Source organism: Amblyomma mixtum, chromosome 3 (genome assembly GCF_055824585.1).
Source record: "Amblyomma mixtum isolate Tamu chromosome 3, ASM5582458v1, whole genome shotgun sequence".
Taxonomy (NCBI): Eukaryota; Metazoa; Arthropoda; class Arachnida; order Ixodida; family Ixodidae; genus Amblyomma; species Amblyomma mixtum.
The window spans coordinates 27201650-27222630 of record NC_143014.1 but is presented as its reverse complement, the minus strand read 5'-3'; the positions used below and the strand labels follow the sequence as shown (position 1 = coordinate 27222630).

The following is a 20981-nucleotide window of genomic DNA, read 5'->3' as shown; positions in this document are numbered from 1 at the left end:
CTTCCATTGTCGGCGGTGTCCACTGTCGGCTACTCATAAGTTCGGAAGTTCGGTCACTTTTTGCCTTGCATCACGTGTTGTTTTTAACTTATTGTTCCTATTTGCTTAATCTATTGTTTTTGCCCCCCTTACTCAATGCCCTTCTGGGCCCTGTAAGGTATTTTGAATAAATAAATAAATAAATGCCAAGCTATGCGGCTCGACGCAGCTGTAGCCGGACCCAATGAACAATAGTTTGCGGCTAGTGCGACTCAGTAACACCTGCACCTATCGGCAGTGAGGAAAAAATAACTCAAATGCTAAAATTGCTGATTGTGAGGGTAAGGGACGGCCATCAAGTGAGGTGAGGGCGAGGGAAGGTCAGGGAATGTCACAAAATGAGGATGAGGTTGATGAAGGAAAGGCAAAAATGAGGGCATTTGCCCATCTCTGCTCGCAAGTACAAGCGCGATGACGAAGTAACCGAAAACTGGCATGGATTTCTGATGCTGACAAACGTCATCGATTACCAGTCACGATCTAGGTTGCACTGCAGGACATACTGCGCCACTACTTACTCATATACATACACACCATTTGTTTCAGTGAAATAAAGCACCATCGCAGTGTCTTTTTATTCAGCACAATTCCCGGCACCTAATTAGCACATTTATATTTGGATTTATTTTTTTAATTACTACAACATCAGTACACATCCCAAACACATGCTACCAAGTCATACACACCACAAAGCGTTCACTAAGTGCCCCTTCGTGGCCTAGTAGTGAGAGGGCGAGACCTCACTCCTTGCCTGAGCTCATGAATGCATAATGTCAGCGCCAGTAGTCCATCATGGCGAGCATCGAGCAACTGAACTTCGCAACTCTGAGGAGTCTGTGGACTCCGTACTCGGCAAAAACAGGTGCAACTACGCCGCCTTTTTTCGGGAAGTCGGCTCGACTTCGTCGCTGTACAGGAGACCAAGGTAGAGAGTGATAACGCGTCAGAAAGCGTTCTCCAGCCTTTTCTAGCAAATTACAACGTTTGCGTGTCACACCCTGTGGGTCTTACGGTGAGTTATCTCTTGTTTCTGAAAAAGAGCATACTTTATTCCGACCTTGTGTACCAGTAGATACGGAGGGGTGGTTCATATGCTGCGACTTTCGATTGTTGCGACTTTCAGGCAAAGAGATTAGCTTTTTTTGAAAATCTAGCTGCTCTTGAATCTGAGTGTCACGTTGTTTTGATGGGCGTCTTCAACTGCGTGTGTAACCCTAATGATCGCTCCGCATCGAACAGAAGTATCGATAAAAGCTTTGCAGTGCTGTATGGCATCACTGGAAACACGGGCCTACTAGACACTGGGCTATCTGGGCCGACATCCTGCTCCTATGCCCTTATCCAAGGTAATTCGCATGCCCGTGTGGACCGGATCTATATCTTCAGCACTCCTAACCCGACGCATCTCGTGTTGTGTAAAGCCAGTGTCTTTCTCTGATCTCATCTTTATTGTGTCTATTGGTGAATAAGCCGTCCTAAGTTCCAACCTCGCTGGACTGTTCGGAAGCTGTCTGGTGCGCTGATTGGCGATGAAAGTTTTAGAGCACACGTAAATTTAGTTTTATAGTCTTGCTTCTCGAGGGTAAATCATTTACATGCAGCTTGGGAGATGTTTGAGTAAGGTTTGGTTTGGTTTATGGGGTTTAACGTCCCAAAGCGACTAAGGCTATGAGAGACGCCGTAGTGGAGGGCTCCGGAAATTTCGACCACCTGGGGTTCTTTAACGTGCACTGACATCGCACAGTACACGGGCCTCTAGAATTTCTCCTCCAAAGAAATTCTAGCCGCCGCGGCCGGGATCGAACACGCGTCTTTTGGGTCAGCAGCCGAGCACCATAGCCGCTGAGCCACCGCGAAGTTTGAGTAAGAAGAGCGAAGCATAGCAATTGAGATTGGTTCAGTTAGGTCCTATTTAAAAAAAAAAAAAAGCATAAGAGAAGCAGTTACGAAAAACACTTTATAACCTTTATGATATTTACTGTGACGCTCCTGGTTTGTACTCAAAGGAAATCGCTGGTGTGAAGTTCCAGCTTCCACAGTTTGGCGCGGAACTCTACAGGGCCGTCATGCGGTTGCGAAGAGGATATCAGCGCTTTATTGTAGTGCATGCCTTGGTGACTAGCTCGGATTTAAAGATATCGGAATTAGACAAATACTGCGCGTCTCTGTTTTTCGCTTCCTCCCAAGCCTCAGATGCAGAGGTTTGGCGCTCCTCGTCTCAATCGTGAAGCCCCTTTCAGAGGATGAATGCTCGACAATAAGTGACAGTTAAGTTTCTTCCGTAAAATGTCGGAATGGCCGATTGGTCTGGTCGAATGCTGGGCAGCAGTACGAAGGGCACTTCGTCCGCTTCGTCCACTCGTCCGGCGACACGTTGCCGGTTGGGGCAGCAGTTCCAACCTCTTGACAACAGACAGTTTTAGCAGAGCGTATTTGCGCCTCCGCTCCGGTAAGCCGGCTAGCGGGAGCGCTACTGCGCATGCGCCGAACCGTCAGACGGGAGCGCGTAAGCAGACCGGCACTTCCGTTCCGCTCGCGCGCAGTCCCAGCGGAGCGCGGAACGGCGCGACGAGCGAGGCTCACGCAAGGCATTCTGGTCTCGCGCGCGCGGAGTCGGCAGCGTTCAACATGGCAGCCGCCTGTTCTGCAGCTGACAGCGAATGTGCCTCGGCCTCCGCGAAAAGCATTGGCGTATGCAACCGCAAACCTAGAAAAAGGTTTCGCATAGACGAGGATCTATGCCTTTTGCGCGAGGTAGCCGCAGCTAATCCTTTCAGCAACCCCCGCGTTTGGGAACAAGTGCGCCGAAACGTGGCCGATGCAGCGGGGCGCGATCTCACCCTGCGCGCAGTGCTCGACAGGGTGGACCTGTTGCTCGGGTATTTTCGCCAGCAGGACAAAGCGAACCTACGCAAGTAAGTGCTTATGTACCTATTTTGTTTTGAGCTGTGTCTGTGACATATACGTTGCATGCCTTATCACACAATCGAACCTGCGCTCTCCTCAGATCCGGAACAGAGGAGCAATACAGCGAGCGGGATCAGCTTCTTCAAGAAGTATCTGATATGGCCCACGAATTCGGGTATACGCCGAGGACAGTGCCGAGGAAAGGGAGCGCGACGGCACCGTGCAAAAGGACGCTGACGGCGCCGTTTTCGGCTGCTGCCCAAGTGCGTGCCGCGCAGAACATGAGGGACGTTGCTGTGCTGCCGATGGACACGGGCGGAGACCAGGCCGACGATGGAGACCAAAAATAAAGGCAACAGGAGAAAAGGGCGGTAAAAGGAAAGGCTGTCTAAAAGCGGCCGAGACTGGGACTCGGCGCGCTCCTTTCCTCTCTTTGTTTGCAGCGGGCTTTTAATCCCTTCGATAATTGGGCGGAGCTCTAGTAAATCTGCTCTCGCCCAATTTCGACCAATACCGCTGCAATGACACTCTGTAGATACGAGTGGGTGGAGCCCAGTGCTCGCCAGAGCCCGACTCTAGAGGCGCCAGTAAAGTCCACTGCTTAGCTAGACAGTCGTTGGTTTCCGAAGTCGCCGACCTTACTGACCCTCACCCACTTGAGAGCTAATCTCTTTTCAATGGGAAACGGTCGTCGGCCCCCTGCGACCCGGACAAGGCTGTTCGCGGTCTTGCTCCCCAATCCCCGCGGCCTTGGACAGCGTTCGAAGCGCGCGACCCGCTGTCTTCATATTCCTAACCCCTCCAGACTTCCGACGGACACGGCAGTTACAGGCGAGAGGGGGGAAATGAGCTACTGGCGCCGTAGGCTTCTACCTTAACAGTGACCCCTTAACTTTAGCACAACTAGAAGGTGCTACTGATCACTTGCCACTTTTAAAGACGCCTGGGCCTGAGAGCCTTTCTGGAGAATTTTACAAGGCTCTTCAGCCCCTCTTGAGGCCCATTCTACTGAAGATTTTCGCCGTTAGTCTCAATATATGAGTTCTGCCGCAGACGCTTACATAAACTCACATTGTATTGGTACCAAAGAGCACTGATAAAGAAAAATTGCAATGTTCATAGGGCCATAGGCAACTACGCTATCTAATGTGGACTATAAGATTTTTGCCCAAGTCTTGGCGAATCGGTGACAGCAATGTCGACTGTCATGGGACCTTAACAGACACGTGGTTTGAGAGGCCGTTCGATTCAAACTAACCTACATATTGCCTGAACAGTTCTACAGTTTTGCAGCAACTCTCGGGAACAAATGGCAATGCTTCAGTTGAGCCTGATAAGGCCTTTGATCGTGTCTGGCACGGTTTTCTGTTTTCGTTGTTATAGCACGTTAGTCTTGGTTCAGTTGTCTACGAGGGAATACGTCTTTGTTACATTGATTGCTCCACCCACTTGATAGTGAATGGTTCTCTTTCACAACCCATGTCCATCTTCTCGTCTGTCAAACAAGGGTGTGCATTATTGCCACTTCTGTTTGTACTCTCTTAGAGCAGATGTGTATGGACATCCTGCGAGGTTTCCGTATCCTAGATAGTGAGCTGAAAGTATTAGTTTATGAAGACGATCTGGGGTTTTTCTGACCAGACAAGCCTAGAGTAGATGAAGTTGTTCGCTTAACAGCAGTTTGGCACATTTTCGGGTGCCCCAATGAGCCGTTCCAAGAGTTGCGGTCTGTGGTCTGGATTGTGGGGATCTAGACCAGCTGAATGTGCTTGTGTGGCACTGGACGTGTGTACAGCCCAACTAGCTTGGCGAACCAATAAGCGCATCTAGGCACAGTGAAAACTATTGGAAAGATCACGTATCTGTTGTACAGCGCTATGCTCAGACATTTCTCCTGCATGGCCTGTCAATATTCGGCAAGGCTACTGCCTGTAACTTGTTTCTAGAAAAATTGATTATGTTTTGCAGATTATTCACTGCGCCAGGATTTCTATTCTTCATAGTCACAGAGCTTTTGCAACTTTTGTTTGGGGTTCTTCCATGGAACCCATGCCATGTAATTACCTTTTCCGATCTATCAGCATGGGTGGGCTAGGTTTAGTCCATCTTTATGTGCGGCAGATTGTTGCCCGATTGATGTTTTTTTCCTGAAACTTTCCGCCCCATACTTCGAGCTTTTTTGCCGACAAATTTAAGTAATGCTTTGCCCGCAGTGATTTTGTCCTCTAGCTTCACTTACCGTCCTTGTTTATGGGGTTTATGCATGAAGTATATTTTGCTCTTGCGTTTTCTGGAAGTCCGTTTTTCAACAGAGTCCTTATTTTCAGTGTCGCGAAAACACTTGCACGAAGGCTTGACTTCAATGCTTTTCCCTCCTTCTATTTACCGCTCGATGTACTTTGGCTTTCCAGGATATGACGTCCTTACGCGGGAGCGTAAACTTTCACGGCTTTCTTCTACAAGTTACATCTGGAAACATTGCCAGGGAAGACTTGGCTTCAGAACAAGGGCATTTTCGTGTCGTCTGTTAACTGCCTCCTCTGTTCCTGAAACAGCTCAACATTGCTTCATCAATTGTAACGACACAATTCTGTTCTGGGATGTCTTGCAACGGACCTCGAAAAGCGAATTTATTTGACTTCTTATACCATTCTATACCTCACCACAGTGCAATATGTTGATTAACCTCTTGAGATTTTTTTTAATGAACTACACAGCTTATGAAAAACTAGAATGATCGACCGGCGCTGTGAATCAGTCGTTTCGACTAAATCTCATTTGTACGAAAGGATTGTTCAACTGAGGGATATGTATGAAAAGACCGATTTTGAACCTGAGTGGGGCTCTATCTTGGTGAATTGCTCAGCCTTACTTCCCGTCTAGTGTTCTGGTTCTCTGTCTTTTTCAGATGTCTTTCGTGGCATTTCCTCAATCTTGTGCAAGTAGTCCATGTAAATATAACGTAGCTTCAGCATAATAAATACCATGTTTAAAAAGGAAAACCCCCTTCGTGGCCTATGCGCTGCGTGCCCGCATGTCAAGCAGATAGCCTAGGTTCGAATCACAATGCCGGCTATTTTATTAAATTACTTCTGTATTCTGACTTTTCGATGGACCTTTTTACGATACTCGGCGAAACCTGTTTTCTGGGTTGTGGGGAGAACGTGGGGGAGCTTAATCCTCAACTCCTTCCTGTACTACGAACACAGCCCACTGTCCAATAGGACGACGCCCATCGACGTTTCTTTGAAAAGATCTGTAATTCGGGATTTTTTTTTTTCCGACTGGCGCAGGGCGACGGCCGACGCAGGGATTTGAGCAGAACGAGCGCTTTGCGTGCCCACGTGGTTTCGTTTTTTGATGGCCTCGATTTACAAGCGCGGAACGGCAGAGGAACTCCAAGTGCCCCTCTTGGACGCACCTGGAACGAGAAAAACTCCTGTGGCTAGCTAATGTTGCCCGAGCCTCCACGCTAGCAAACGCACCCCTGGGTCTGTTCGCTTCGGCAACGTACCAAGACGCTGGGCTGCATAACTAGTGCTACGAGGACTATTATTACAAAATTTAAATATGACTGTACGTACCAATCTTTAATCATCAGCCGTGGCGGTGGCTCGGCGGTGACAGCTGGCGAACCAGTAGCTTGGCTTGCTGCCGACTCCACGGCGCTCGGAGTATCCTGCCAGACCCGCCGCCACGGCCTTCAAAAGTATCGCACGTTGTACGAGGCTGAGGTCGCTGAACTGCAGGCTGCAGTTCTTAGCGAGAACTGCGTTGTCGGGATCGAGAACCGGATTCATTGTAACGCTGATAAAAGCGTAAACGAAGCGTCGGTGGCGACTGCTGCTAGAGGCCTTCTATGTCCGGCCGGCGGTTGTTCTCATTTCGGCTTCTGCTATAGTTGTCTACAACTTAGGACCGAAGCGGCTTTTCCCCGTCAAAGGACCCCCTTCCCGTCAATGGAGTCGGCCGATTCTCATGAACCCGCTAGCGTGACAGTTTCAGATGAAAGGGGATAGCGCCTTCCGTCCATTATCACGGGCGCCACGCTTGCAGCTAATACTTTCTCTGCCCATTCGCAGCCATTTAAACTTCGTTCACGATGCCGCACTCATCAACATGTGCCAGCTTGCCATCTAACTCGCTGCAGCTGTTGCGACCACCCTCTTCATTTAAACCGAGGCTGAACCATTTTAATGGAAACGAGTCGAAACGCGAAGGCTCATTTTGACTCAGTATACAAGTGGTTGGGTTCAGAAGAGCTTCAATTTACTTTCCCGTGCTGGGTGCCTGGAAAGACGAGGGGAACGAAGCGCAAGCACCGAGAAATATTCACTTGCCAGTCGACCTTTCTTGTCGAGCGGAGAGGAGTTATGTCACCTCCCTAGTGGGGGAAGCCTAGGAGACAGGGCCACGGACTGGGGAGCATTCACTGCGAGAGAAGAATTTTCAGCCCGGAAGCTATAGGCAACCGTAATCCGCTTATCTGGCTCGAGCGGACCCGCCTGCAGAGTTTCCGCCGTAGGTGCTTCGATGGCCTCGTCCCGTTTGTGCCACTCACGCACTGGCCGCTCCTTGTCAGTGCGTCCTGGCTCTGCACCCTGGCCCACACATGGCCTCGGTGGCCGTAAAAAGTTACCGCACTCAGCTCCCCCGCTTATCGTTTTCGAAATGACCTTTCACGGCAGTTATAATTCCGCAAAATTGGCTTCAGATTTGGCGATTCACTGTAAATGCTACGCGCTTACTTGTTGCATGACCGAATGTACGAGCGCTGCTAGTTGGATTTAATATCGATGGGCCCGACGAGTGAAGTTCCGTGACAAGATGGAAAACAAGAATAGTTAAGCTGAAATGCGTTGGGTGAGCTTAATTCGCAGCTGTAATTGGACTCAGGGAGAAAGAAGAACGCTTAGCACTCCGTCGTTCAGGCATGAAGTACTCGTAGGCATTGTCATTCGGGCTCTAGCGAAGATAACGCAGAGTCTCACCCAGAAAACATGCGGCAAATAAATTAATCTTACACTATGCTGCGTAAGCTGTGAAACTGAGCGGGAGATTTGTGGTGTATTTTGGGAAGTCGTGCACTTTGAGGCTACGGCTGTTATTTTTACCCAACAGAAATATGTCACACAAATTGCATGCTCATATCAAGCCCTTATAACCTTGCGCAGCATACGTTGAAACACGTGTTACCCGCTCGTGCAGTCACAGGTGCTGATATCGCAGCCCCCGCGCCATCTACATGAGACTCCATCGCCGAGTCTCTTCTTCCTCTGATGCGCGCATCCTATTCAAACCTATTGCGTCACAATACGTAATACCCTTCACCATAATGCTGCACTGCACGGGCTCGGTCTTACCCGAAAACCCGAGCTCGGGCTGGCCCGTGGGGAGGGCCGAGCCGGGCCGGGTAGAGCAATTTCATGTCACGCCTGGGCCGAGCCTGGGATTTAGGCTGCGGGCTCGGGCCTGTGTGCTAAACGGTTTCTTTACTGAAATCAGTCTTTTTTATGCTATCGCGAGCGTCAGCTCACAAGAAGGCGCAAATTTTGAACAAATTTCGGCTTGCGAACTTCTTTAAGCAATGTAGGGCTACGTGAAATTTTAGAATGCAAAAAAAAAAAACTGAACAAAAGTGGAAAGTTAGAAACGCAACATGTGCCATGCCGTTTTCTGGAATTTCAATTGCGCTTCTAGCAGTCTTTTTAGCTTCTGAAGCACTGGAAGTGATATAGACATACCATTTTGTTGAACACCATCTTAGCTTTGCGCGAAATGTTATACATTGTTGTGTGAGAATCAATGAGGCCGCTAGTTAAAGATTTAGCCTTCCTCTCTGTAAACTAACCACGAATTAGCACGAATTGGAATCCTTTCAGCTCTACTCATTGCACTTTCCTTTTTCACGGCATGCGGCTTTGTTTGATAATGTTCGATGTTGGGCACTCAGGCGTCTCATGTCCATTTGATAATAGTATACATTTCTTCTGCTTTATAATGCTGCTCTCTAGTTCAAGCATAGAGGAACCTGTGAGCCAATCTGGGCTTGCCACTTTTTATAATGTATGGCAAAATTATTTTCTAACTTTTCCATTCTGTTTGTCAAGTTCTGGCTTTTTCTTCAGTCCTTAAGTTTTTAAAACTTTTTGCGAATCAGCTGTGCAAGGCAAAGCAGCGCAACTTCTCTTGCGGATATAGTTGAGTGGCCGGTATCGTAAGAAATTAGTGCGTTTGTTTTACACTCCACTACAATTTCGGATATTCGAAGATAGCTAAAGAAACGATCATGCTGTCATCCCTTAGAAAGTCAGTTCAGACAAGCTGCCGCGAAAGGTGAAGAAAGCATTGAAGCGAAGGCGTGAGGAATTAAGGCGGACAGGTGTACGGAATTTAATTTCTTAGTCTGCTACACTTTGATTAGAAATGAAATAAAACCTCCAAACGTAAAACCTAGGCAAGTGACGACTGCATAACCACTACCTATGTGATGAGCCCATTACCCTTCCGCCACCGCGATGGTTCAGTGGTAACGGTGCTTGGCTGCTGACCCGAAAGACGCGGGTTCGATCCCGCGGCCGCGGCGGTTGAATTTCGATGGAGGTGGAATTCTAGACGCCCGTGTACTATGCGATGTCAGTGCACGTTAAAGAACCCCAGGTGGTCGAAATTTCCGGAGTCCTTCACTACGGCATCTCTCATAGCCTGAGTCGCTTTGGCGCGTTAAACTCCAATAAATCAATCATCAATCGTTCATTGTCGGTTCGCAGCTGGCCTAGCGCGAGCGCTCCGTTCCGAGGCACTGCAGCTCGTCGTCGTCTTCTCCGTAGCACAAATCCGTGCTTTCGCACAAGGCAAAGCATAATGCACCCACAAAAATGACTACGAAAAAAAAAAAGAAATCTAGGTAGGGTGGGGGTATTCTAGGTAGTCGACGGCAACATCTGCAAGCATGCCACCTTGGCACACTCAAATGAAGAGATTGCCTGAGGATCTCTTCATTTGAGTGTGCCAAGGTGGCATGCTTGCAGATGTTGCCGTCGACTACCTAGAATACCCCCACCCTACCTAGATTTCTAAGCGCGGAAGTTTTCGCCCCGACAAGTAGACATGCAGGGCTATTGTAGCGAGTGTTGTTTTGTTCCTCTATTTTTCTTATATTTCCTTATGTGGTTGTGTACACAAAACAATCACCCTTCCGTGTATCCGTTTCCCTTTTTTCATTCCAGCGCACGATGTTGCAATATTCTTGCAAGAGTTTTTAAGCTTGAAGGACTATAGACATCTAATTTTATTTCGTATTTTCTTCTTTCAAATGATGCATAAGGCATTCGAATACATGGATCACCGCGTGGTTTTGGCTACGACCGCTAAATAATTTATAATCGAATTTCTTCTTTCATGCTGTTTCAGTTTTGATTCTAACAACGGAACTATGTTTGTGACGTGCAGTTGACGTTTAGGTCACATGACGCACAAAGAAACAACAATATAAAAGCTGATAGTAGTCTTAATTCACTACAGCACTTAAACCAGCCTGCTTCAACAGCTAGAATTACAGCAAACGACGTATCAGCAGTTATATCCCCGTTTTTTTTTTCTGCCTCGTTCGGTTGATGACATCGAAACCGAAACAGCATGAAAGAAGAAATTCGATTATAAGTTATTTAGCAGTCGTAGCCGAAAACCACGCGGTGATGCATGTATCCTATTGTCTAACGCATCATTTGAAAGAAGAAAGCACGCAAGCAAAAATTGGTGTCTATAGTCCTTTAAATACACAGCTGAAAGTTCACCCATTGCCTTGTGCTGTCATTACTGGACCCTACGAGTATCTATGTCAGCATCTAGCGCCAGTCCTGTTGTTTGTGTCTTCTCTGCTGTCCCTGTTTTTTGCATTAATTGAATTAGACAAAAAATAGCGCAAACCATGCACACCACGAGAAAGGAACGAGGACGAGAAAGTATATGCGCTGCATATTACTTTCCTTTAAGATGAGCCACCGACTAGCCCATACCAAAATTTTGATTGATTGAGTATCTATGCACCATGCACGTTTTCAGTTCAAAAGGTAGCGATCAAAAGCGTACCGGCAGCTATCAGTTCGAAACTGATCGCTACCGGTTCGTAGTATGGTAGCATACCAGCGAAAGATGCGCTTCCGCTTCCTGCGACAGTGTCCCGTAAGCTTAGTGAAGTGGCCGTTGCACTGCGAGAAGCAGTAAAGTCTTAGGCTTTACGTCCTTCCTCCATCGTAGCTTGAATACTATAGTATTCAAGCTACGATGGAGGAAGGACGCTGTTGCTTCACTCTTGACATGTGGACTGACGATTATGAGAAGGTCGTATACATTACTGCCACCGCCTACTATTTGAACGACAGCTGGGAATCGAAGAATCTGGTCATGTTCGCCAGTGACTTTGCTCCCGACAAAAAGACAGGCGACACCATTCGCGAAGAAATTCTGCGCTGATTCGCGTAGATGGGATTTGATGAAGCCACCTTACTCAATAAGGGCTTTGTTATTATTAATGCCCTCCGTCCTTGTACAAGAATGAACTGCAGCGCTCATCTTCTGAACACCGATCTGCGGCATAAGCTTCATAATGCCCATCTTGTAGAGCTGCCCGATTTTCAAGAATAGTTTCAGTTCAGCTAATCGACTTAGAATCCCAGCGCAATTCCACTGCATTGTAATCAACACTTTTCGGTGGTTTGTAGATCCAGTGAGGTTCCCTTAGGTTGAACACTAGCCATATTAGAACGAAAGAAAGTTCGCTGCGAAGGCGGCATTCATGGACTGAGAGGAAAGCACCAGCTGTAAGCAGCTCTTCAAGGTGCCAGGAGGCATCACTGGAAGATGTGAATGCAGGGCCTCGAACAAAACGCGCAGGACATCGGACATACCTTGGTTTTTGAGCTCCTTATTTTGCGCCACGCAGTGACTCACAGCGTCAACAAAAGATGCAGACTGGGACGCACTCTTGGCCATTGTAGCTGATTTTCTCGCCACTCTTGAGGCATGGGAGAGTCCTCCCTGCCGTCGAGTCTGGCTGTGGTCTGGTCGCTCAGAAACATGGACACTTTTTGTTGAAGTTGCCCGAACAACGGACTCGCACGCAGGGGACCTTGACGTCTTGTTGAAATCCGATCTCTCAAGGATATTGGTTGTTGACGTGACGCGAACGTCCGACTCCAACGCAAGGAACTCGTCACTTCGAGGCACAGGCTTCTCAGTCGACTAGGTTTTGGGTCCTGCATGTAATGAAGGCCATTCGACGGTGTAGGGCGCTCACACGGAAGGAGCAACCACTGAAACTCTCTGGATAATCACCACCGCAGCTGGCACAAGCAAAATTTGCTCTGTAAGCTTTACAATAGTGGGCGCCTCCGTACCGCTTGCAGCGTTGGTCTTTGGCGCAAACTTTGGTCACATGACCAAACCGTTGCTATCTAAAACACTGAGGAGTTGTTTCAGTGAACTCGGTGACTGCACGTTTTGTGAATCCTAGGTCAATTTTTCCTGGACGCTCTGTGTTGGGAGCGAATCTCAGCACAAAAGAGTTGGTAGGTTTTACTGCTCATTCCTTTCCCTGAGTCCCTGACACGGCGCATAAGCCATCTCACGTAAAGAACACCTTACGGTTTCAAGTAATCAAGAAGGTCACTTTCTGAGTACCACTTTGGCGGCGCACCCTTAATAGCTCATGTGTTCTTCATGTAAGAATGGGGCAAGAACTCTCACGTCACCAGTCGGAGAGCAGTTCTGAAGGATGTCAGTCTGCTCTTCTGTTGAGATATCAAAATGAAGAACCCTTCGCGTGGTGAATCGGCTGCGAATCGGAGCTGATACTAGCAGTGATTGAATGACCGCAAAGAGCATCATAGGGTTTCGCTCTCTCAAATCAATCCCTTTCTCTGTGGGCGAAACTGTCACGTGCATCCCGACCGTTCTTTGCTTCCGATGACTCACCAATTTGAAGCCCTCGTCATCCACGTCAGCCATATCGGCCGCTAACTCCTCACAGTCCAATCGTTGATTCGTCCCCAATGAGCGATGATGTCTCGCTGGACTGGTGGTCGTCCCCGTGGTCTGGCTGATCTCCACCCTGTGAAGCCATGGCCGCCTCCTCTACGCTGGCCTCCTTCGGTTGGCGCGGTCCCTTTACAAATGCCGGCGCCGGAGAAGCCGTACCCTTCCCATAGGGACAGTACCGCCTTGAAGATGCGGCCGTCTTCGAAGGAAATAAATACAATGACCCTGCTACCCGATCAGAGGAGATTTCGTCAAACCTTAGACTTTATAAATACAATTAGTTAAAATTAGGTAAAATTAGGAAAAATAACAGAGCTAAGGCGACACCACATCGAACGATGCCTTCTTCGTATTCTTCCCCAGGTGACAATTTTCACCGCCCTGGTACAAAGGAGATGCTAATAATTACCTATCTTTACCGCTGGTACTGCTCTTTGGGGTCGCACATGGCCTCATGTATGGTGCAGTAATGAGCTGAGCTAATCTAATTCAAGTCGCACTTCATTTCGACGAGCTGTGCGTCATTCTGTGTCGTATACGCCTCTTTCTCCATACCAGATACCACAAAATTTTAACGTTTTTCAGCACTGAAGCAAATGTCTCCAGCAAGCCACCTCCGTTCAGAATAAATAAAAGCAGCTATAGTGCGAAAGGCGAACCATGGTGGCGAGTCGAAAACAGGAAATGAGGAGGCGATTACACGTCGGTGAAGACCGGGCGAAATCAAAGCCCGTGTAGGGGTTCTCGCAATTCAGCTTGTTAGCTCAATAGCACGTGTGCTGACCCAGACCTCCGAGTGTCTTGAGCGCTCTTCTCAGAAGCAGCGCAGTGTGGAGCCGGTAATCAGCCGTTTGGGACCCGCGGCTTCTTCGGACAGCCGAGACGCTGCCGCAACTCAAGTTGGGCGCCAATCACAGCAACAGCATTACCTGACAGATTGCTCGCTAACGAAGCTCGCCTGATCACGCCCCCAAGTGGACGGCCAAGAGGCGCCAGGGTGCTTTTCGAGTGGCCGCCCGAATTATATTGGCACGATCCGCTAATCCTCCCGCCCTCGCTTCGACTCCGGAGTCCGACCGTGCCTCACTGCGTGCGCCTAGCTCTGTTGCTATCTTTGTCCGCACAGAGCCGCCGTGCGACTAAAGCGGTACGGTTAATTGGACAAAAATGATTGGAGCGTGCCTCTCATCAAAACTAGATTGTTGACAAGCGGCGGTGGCACTAACAATTTCCCCAGTCCTCCGTCAGGACCCAGATTTTCTTTGCGGACTTCACGGTCCTTGATGGATTGTGCTTCTAAGGGAAAGAACAACAGAGCGAGGAGGGAGATTGCGGAGCGAGCTGACAGCCTTCTAATCACTTCCGTCTTGTTACAGCTTTCGCCACGCTTGTACAGGGAGGATTTTTTATTGTTCTTTGGTGCACTACAAGAAATACGCAAACACTGCTTGGACCCAAAGTCGGTGGCTAGTGATGGGTCTAATGGATAAAAGTACATGAATTGCAGGCAACCATTTGTCAGGGAAGTCAGTACAAGCAACTTTACAACAACAAACGCATACAAGTTAGTTATCACTCTAAACACTCGCAAAAGTGCCAATAAACATAAGTGAAAGAAAACATAGACTAAGACTTAAAAAAATAAAAAAAGAAAGCGTAGACTTTAGGCAAGGAATAAAACGATGTTAAATGAATGGGTAGTATCACCTCACAAAGACCACAAATAATAATCACAAAGAATGTATAATATCACTGCACCAGATCACTAAGAATGCAGACTATATATGACAAAGAAATACCACAGCACATTAAATACGGGTATGTGTGTGGGGTTTAAGTGAAGCAAATATTAAGCGAACGACATTAAGTTACTGTAGTCAAGTGCAGGTGTGAACTTTAAGTGCTTCATTTATTTCAAGGTAGTGATGTTTTACTGCAATGGAAAAGTTGTTGGTACGCTTTAGGACACACGGAAGACTGTTCCAGATTCTTGAGCCAGTAAACTCTAGCATAAGCTCACCATAAACATTTCCTTTTACGGATAAGTTAAAATTTCCGTAACCATGGCTCCGTGTTGCGCTTGACGGGATATTAAATATAGATGCATCGAAGGGGAGGTTGTTGCCTACTATTTTATGGATGCATTTAGCAGTGTTTTCTAACGAAGAAGATCAAAAGGTAGCACGCGTAGTTCAGTAAACGGTTCTTTGCTAGGTGGAGTGTAGTCAGAAAAGATTACTAAACGCGGCTGGTGCTCGACACCGCTCAGCTTAGGGGACAAACTAGAAACGCGCGTGCATGCCTGCTCTATTTCCTGGACGCGTTTATAGAGCCCCCCGGTCCTTGTGTAAAACGCTAAAGGTTTTTAGTGCGATAGCACAAAATGGGTCCCTAGTGAAAAAGGCGCCCTGTGTCGGAATGAAGCCGGAAAAGCGGGGAGCAGCGCGTGCAGTGTGGCGGAGGCGCAGAGGGTCACGTGACGCGGTGGCGCAGCTGGCGCGAGGGTCGGCGCGCGCGCAAGGATAATACACTGCACGCAAGGACGAGGGACGAAGGTCACGTGACTCGCTCGGTGCGGTAGGGAAGCTGCACTACCCCTGAGGCGCTACAACTGTTCCACTGGACGACAAGAACTCCTGCAGTGAGCCACTTGGACCGCTACAAACGCGAGGCCACATTCTGAACGATTAGATGCCCGCGTTTGGCTAGAAGCATTCATTACAGCCAAATCTAGAAAAGAAAAAAAAGACGACGTTCTTTTGTCCCCTTGCGGTGTTACTGCCCCTAATAGCCCGGTCAGTAAACGAGGGTTTGTTTCCCTCGCTTCCGGAGACCGAAGAGAAGGCGGCTCGCCGGGTTGTTCTGTCGTGAGCCCGTTCCTTGACTCCATGGAGGAAAAAAAAAAGTTTTTTTTTCCTCCATGCTTGACTCCCTCTTTCCAGTCGCCACAGCGCGGCAGCATGGGCGCGGACATATTTAGTCAGGTGATCGCTCCGCCACCACTGGACTTCGGGCCTTCTCGTCTCGACGGCTGCCGGCGCGCTGGCGGCCGGCTGCAAAACGCTTTTCCGGCTCTTGATGTGAGTAATGAGCTGTCGGACGGCATAAAAACTTGGTGTGTGCGCGCATATAGTATGTGTTGGTGCTGAGAAATGTTTGGTTCAACCATCTCATTTACTTCCTACTGCCCGCATCGGTTCGAGCGTGTCAAGTAACCGCGGTCAGTTGTCTGCATGTTCCTTTTTTTTTTTAATCTATTCACCGCCTAATGCTCTTTGTGGCCACATAATTCGTTGTCAGACTGCATAGATTAGAAGCGAAGAATTACTTTAAAGTTAGTTTCCCGGGCTCGATATTTTTTTCTGAACGGAGGAAAAAATGACAGAGAATTTTTTACTAAATTCTATAAACGTGCGAAAGCAGAATTGCATGAACGATATCGACGACGATGAGGACAGAGAATTCTTTGCAGGTGTCCGCGCCGCACATGGAAGTTGATGAAGACGACGATGTGCAATGCACAGTGCGAGACAGTGTAGCAGTTTAACACGAGGCGTGTTCGGCTGGGGCAATAGCCTAAACAGATCTGTTAATGCTGTGGAATAGCTTCATGATGGATCCGCCTCGCTCATCTAAGTCTCTGTTCAGTGAACAGTGTGCCTTGGTGCAGGGTGCCTCGGTGCGCAGGACCGGCCGCCTGAATGGTTGCCGATTCTTGGCGCATGTGTATGTCTCCCGCAATTCTGATGTGCTGGTGGAGTGCAGTGTGCGAAGACATGAGAATGTGTGTCTGCATCGCGGAAAGCATTTGGTAGCTGAGCAGGTTTGATTTCAATGCAATAAAGAAAAAAAAAAGTTGCGGCGTTAGCCTAGTGCTTTCGCGCAGTGGCCAGCAAAGCTCATCTATTCGCACCACCTCGGTTCGAAACCCAGTCGCGGATATTCGATTTATTTTTATTTGCTACTTTCACTTGGCACAGACCCACAAACATCGCAGGATCCTGCTCGGGATTTACCCATCGGAATAATGCTTCCGCTTTAATCTGTGTTAAGAGCTATTAAGACTGTTCACCGCTGAGCACTGTGCACGAGATTTGCAACCAAACGTGCGCGCGCGTGTAACCACCGGACGATTGCCTAGATATGACTTTATCGTCCATTCACGTTCCGGCTTCCAAAGGAGGACTGTAGACGTTATTCAAAGGCCGCTACAGGAGCTTAGCAACGTTCGACTGTGCTCTCTTGCTAAGTATAAAAGTGAAAACTGCTCCGGAGTTCAGCACCCGCAGAGCCAGCCGGAATGCGATCAAATATACAAAATCCTGCCATTTTAAATTTCACCACTGTCCAGTGTATTAGCGTGCTTCTGCAATCCTTGAATGCCGAGAGGGATATGCCTCTAGTAGCAGCAATTCAGTAAGCATCCATTCTTGTTCTTTTGCACGTAAATGCAAGGACTTTTTGTACTGGTGCTCACTATGATTCTTGCATTCACTGCTTCTACAATGCAGCAATCTTTTAGGGTGATCTGTTGCATCATGTTACATTTTATGACAACTTTTACTTGCATGGACACAAGGCTACGTTCAGACTCTGTAGTCATGCATCACACAACAGAAAGGCAGCAGTAGAGGCCAGTTGATAAGCCATGAAGTCTTCAACAGCACCGTAAACAACACTGGTACCATCCAAGCATGCAAAAGTAATAAAAATCCAACGTTTGCTAAAGTTCAGTGCTTCCCACTGTTGTACATTGACATTCATACTTACGCATGAAAAACCACCTTCTCCCATCCATGCATAGGATATTTCTTCCATAAGGGTTCATGCTGTCTTGTAGCAAAATTCATTTTGTGAGAAACACAAAGGCTCGTCGATACAGTGATTCCATCCTGATGTAACCAAATTTAACACATCTACCATTATAAGTTACCTAATCTCGTCCAACATGGGTAAAGTAGTGTACATATTTCTACATCCACTGTCAGTCTTTCAGTGCAGTGTGGATAACCATTTTCCGCATCTTTATTTCAGGAACGGCAATTTAAATCAGCAGCAAGCCATACGGCGATATGTGACAGAGATGCTGAACTGCAGCACGATGGGCAAACTTTTCACTGTGTACTTATTGTAAGCGCAGTTTGCCCGTGGCCGAGCGCTAGCCTCACCAGATAGAACAGACAACCATGGAGTTACTGAGGTCAAGTGCCCTTAGTCAATGTAGTATATGGATTTGCCGAGCCTAGAAAGGTCATGTCTCGTGAAGGATGCCATCGGAATCATCAGGCTTGTTCGCCAAAATGGTTATTATTATCAAGTCCTTGGCCAAATGGCGCTAACTGGCCTCACCTGATGGGCCGCCACGGTGATTATGGCGCTCGTCTGCTGACCCGGAAGACGCAGGTTTGGTCCTGGCCGCGGCGGTCGCATTTGGCAAATTTGTTTTTGAAGAAAGGAAATGGCGCAGTATCTGTCTCACATATCTCGGCGGACACCTGAACTGCGGCGTAAGGGAAGGGAGGAAAGTGGGAGTGAAAGAAGAAAGAGAGAGAGAGGTCCCGTAGTGGAGGTCTCCGGAATAATTTCGACCACCTGGAGGTCTTTAACGTGCACTGACATCGCACAGCACACGGGCGCCTTTTGCGTTCCGCCTCCATCGAAACGCGGCCGCCGTGGACGGGTTGGAACCCGGGCACTCTGGCTCGGTAGACGAGTGCCTTAACCACTGAGCCACCGCGACGATGGAGGCGAAATTCTAGAGGCCCGTGTACTGTGCGATGCCAGTGCACGTTAAAGAACTCCAGGTGGTCGAAATTTCCGGAGCCCTTCACTGCGGTGTCCCTCATAGCCCGAGTCGCTTTCAGACACTAAGCCCCAATAAACCATGGTCTCACCTGACCAGACATCGTGGTCTTTTCACCACATTTTATTGTCAGTGAAAGAATAATGTTCGAGGAAGCTACATGACAGCTATGCACAGACTGAAAAAAATTCTACTTTGACACCCTTCTCCCATTTTTGGTAGAGCAATAAATTGCATGTCATTCATAATGGCCATGAAAAAAGAGAACATAACTGCTTCACTGTTTTTTATATATCGACATCTTACACTAATTCATAAAGACTACCAAATAGTCAGCATCACCATCATCAGCCTGACTACGTACATTGCAGGACAAAGGCATCTCCCATACCTCTCCAATTAACCCTGTCCTGTGCCAACTGCGGCCACCGTATCGCCGCAGACTTCTTTATCTCATCCGCCCACCTAACTTCCTGCCACCCTATGCTACGCTTGCCTTCTTTCGGTATCCAGTCCATTATCCTTGACGACCATTGGTTATCTTGCCTTCGCAATACATGCTTTGTTCTGTGACCCACGTTTGTTCTGTGACCCACTCTGCCCTCTTCTCTGACCCACTCTGCCACGTAGATGAGCACCGGTAAGATACAGATGTTATATACATTTCTCTTGAGGGGTATTGGTAAACTGCCATTCATGAGAGAACCTCCTCCAAAATGCACTCCACCTCATTCTTATTCTTCGAGTTTTCGCTCTCGTGATTCGGATCTGCGGACACTACCTGCCCTAAGTAAACATATTCACTTACTACTACCAGCACCTCACTACCAACTGCAAACTGCTGTTTCCTTCCGAGACTGTTGGACATTACTTTGGTTTTCGGCATAATAATGTTTACAACCGTTCTGTTCTGCCTAACTCATTGATCATGCTTTGCAGTTCATCCCTGGAGCGACTTGGCAAGGCAATGTCATCAGCGAACCGCAGATTACTAATGTATTCTCCATTAACTCCTATCCCCACTGTTCCCAATCCAAGCCTCCGAAAACCTCTTGTAAACAGGCGGTGAATAGCATTAGCGTGATTGTGTCTCCCTGCCCGACACTCTTCCTTATTGGAATTTTATTGCCCAGTTTATGAGAGTATGGTGGCTGTGGAGCCGTTGAAGGCATCTTCCAGTATTTTTACATAAGGCTCTTCTGCACCCTGACTACGCAATGTCTGCATGACTACTGAGGTTTCTGCAAAGTCAATTGCTTTCTCGTTATCTTTGAAGGTTATATAATATGGGTTGGCTATATTCTGTGCACTTCTCTATCATCTCATTAATAGTGTGAATATGGTCTGTTGTCGAGTAGCATTTACGAAAGCCTGCCTGATCATTTGGTTGATTGAAATCTAAGGTTAGCCTGACTTGTAAATTCTTTGTAGGAAAAGGAAAGTAAGCTGACTGGTCTGTAATTTTTCAAGTCCTTGACGTCCCTTTTCTTAAATATTAAGATGATGTTTGCGCTCTTTCAAGCTTCCGGTACCCTCGAGGTCATAAGGCACTGCGTACACAGGGCGGCTAGTTTTTCTATCCCAATCTCTCCACCAATCTTCAACAGGTCCGGCGTTACCTGATCCTCACCAGCTGCTTTTCCCATCTGCATTTCTTCTAAAGCCTTCTTTACTTCCTCTTTGGTTCCTGGAGGTATGTCCCATTCCTGTGCTCTACTGCCTCTCTCAGTAACGTTCTTGATTACATTCACTACTGTATAGATTTGTGTAGAACTCTTCGGCTACTTTAATTATACCTTATGTATGTAATTATTTTTCTCTAAGCGCATAGACCTGATTCTTGCCAATGCCTAATTTTCTATTCACCTTCTTTAGGCTTCCTCCGTTCTGTAGAGCGTGCTCGATTCTCTCCATACAGAAAATGTTGGACTCACTTGTTTTTAAAGCTGCACAATCTTCGCTTTTACCAGCTCATGCTCATGTTTCACTCTCATTTTGTGGAGCTGAGTTTACCTGCTTTGCCCTTAAGCTTTGCCTCACGGGTTTCAATATGCGCGGCCAGGGCTTCAAGTTTTTTTTGAGGTCCGCCACCTGACGCGAGCACACACAGCCGCATGTAGCGTCGTCATTGATGCTGGCGGACGTTCTTGCCTGTGCAGGAATGCTCCCGTCGCTCATTTCTGCCGCCTGCGAT

At 47.8% G+C, this 20981-nt stretch overlaps 2 protein-coding genes across 2 annotated transcripts in view; both read left to right on the top strand.

The window, feature by feature from the left end:
- Positions 1-20981, top strand: part of LOC149349490 (U-scoloptoxin(11)-Sm5a-like) — a 200759-nt gene that overhangs the window by 148134 nt on the left and 31644 nt on the right. The gene's annotated exons all lie outside the window — the stretch shown is intronic.
- On the top strand, positions 2668-3296 carry LOC149349491 (uncharacterized). Its single transcript, XM_089575458.1, has 2 exons — positions 2668-2954; positions 3047-3296. The coding sequence occupies exons 1-2, from the start codon at positions 2668-2670 to the stop codon at positions 3294-3296; spliced, it is 537 nt and encodes a 178-aa protein (XP_089431584.1).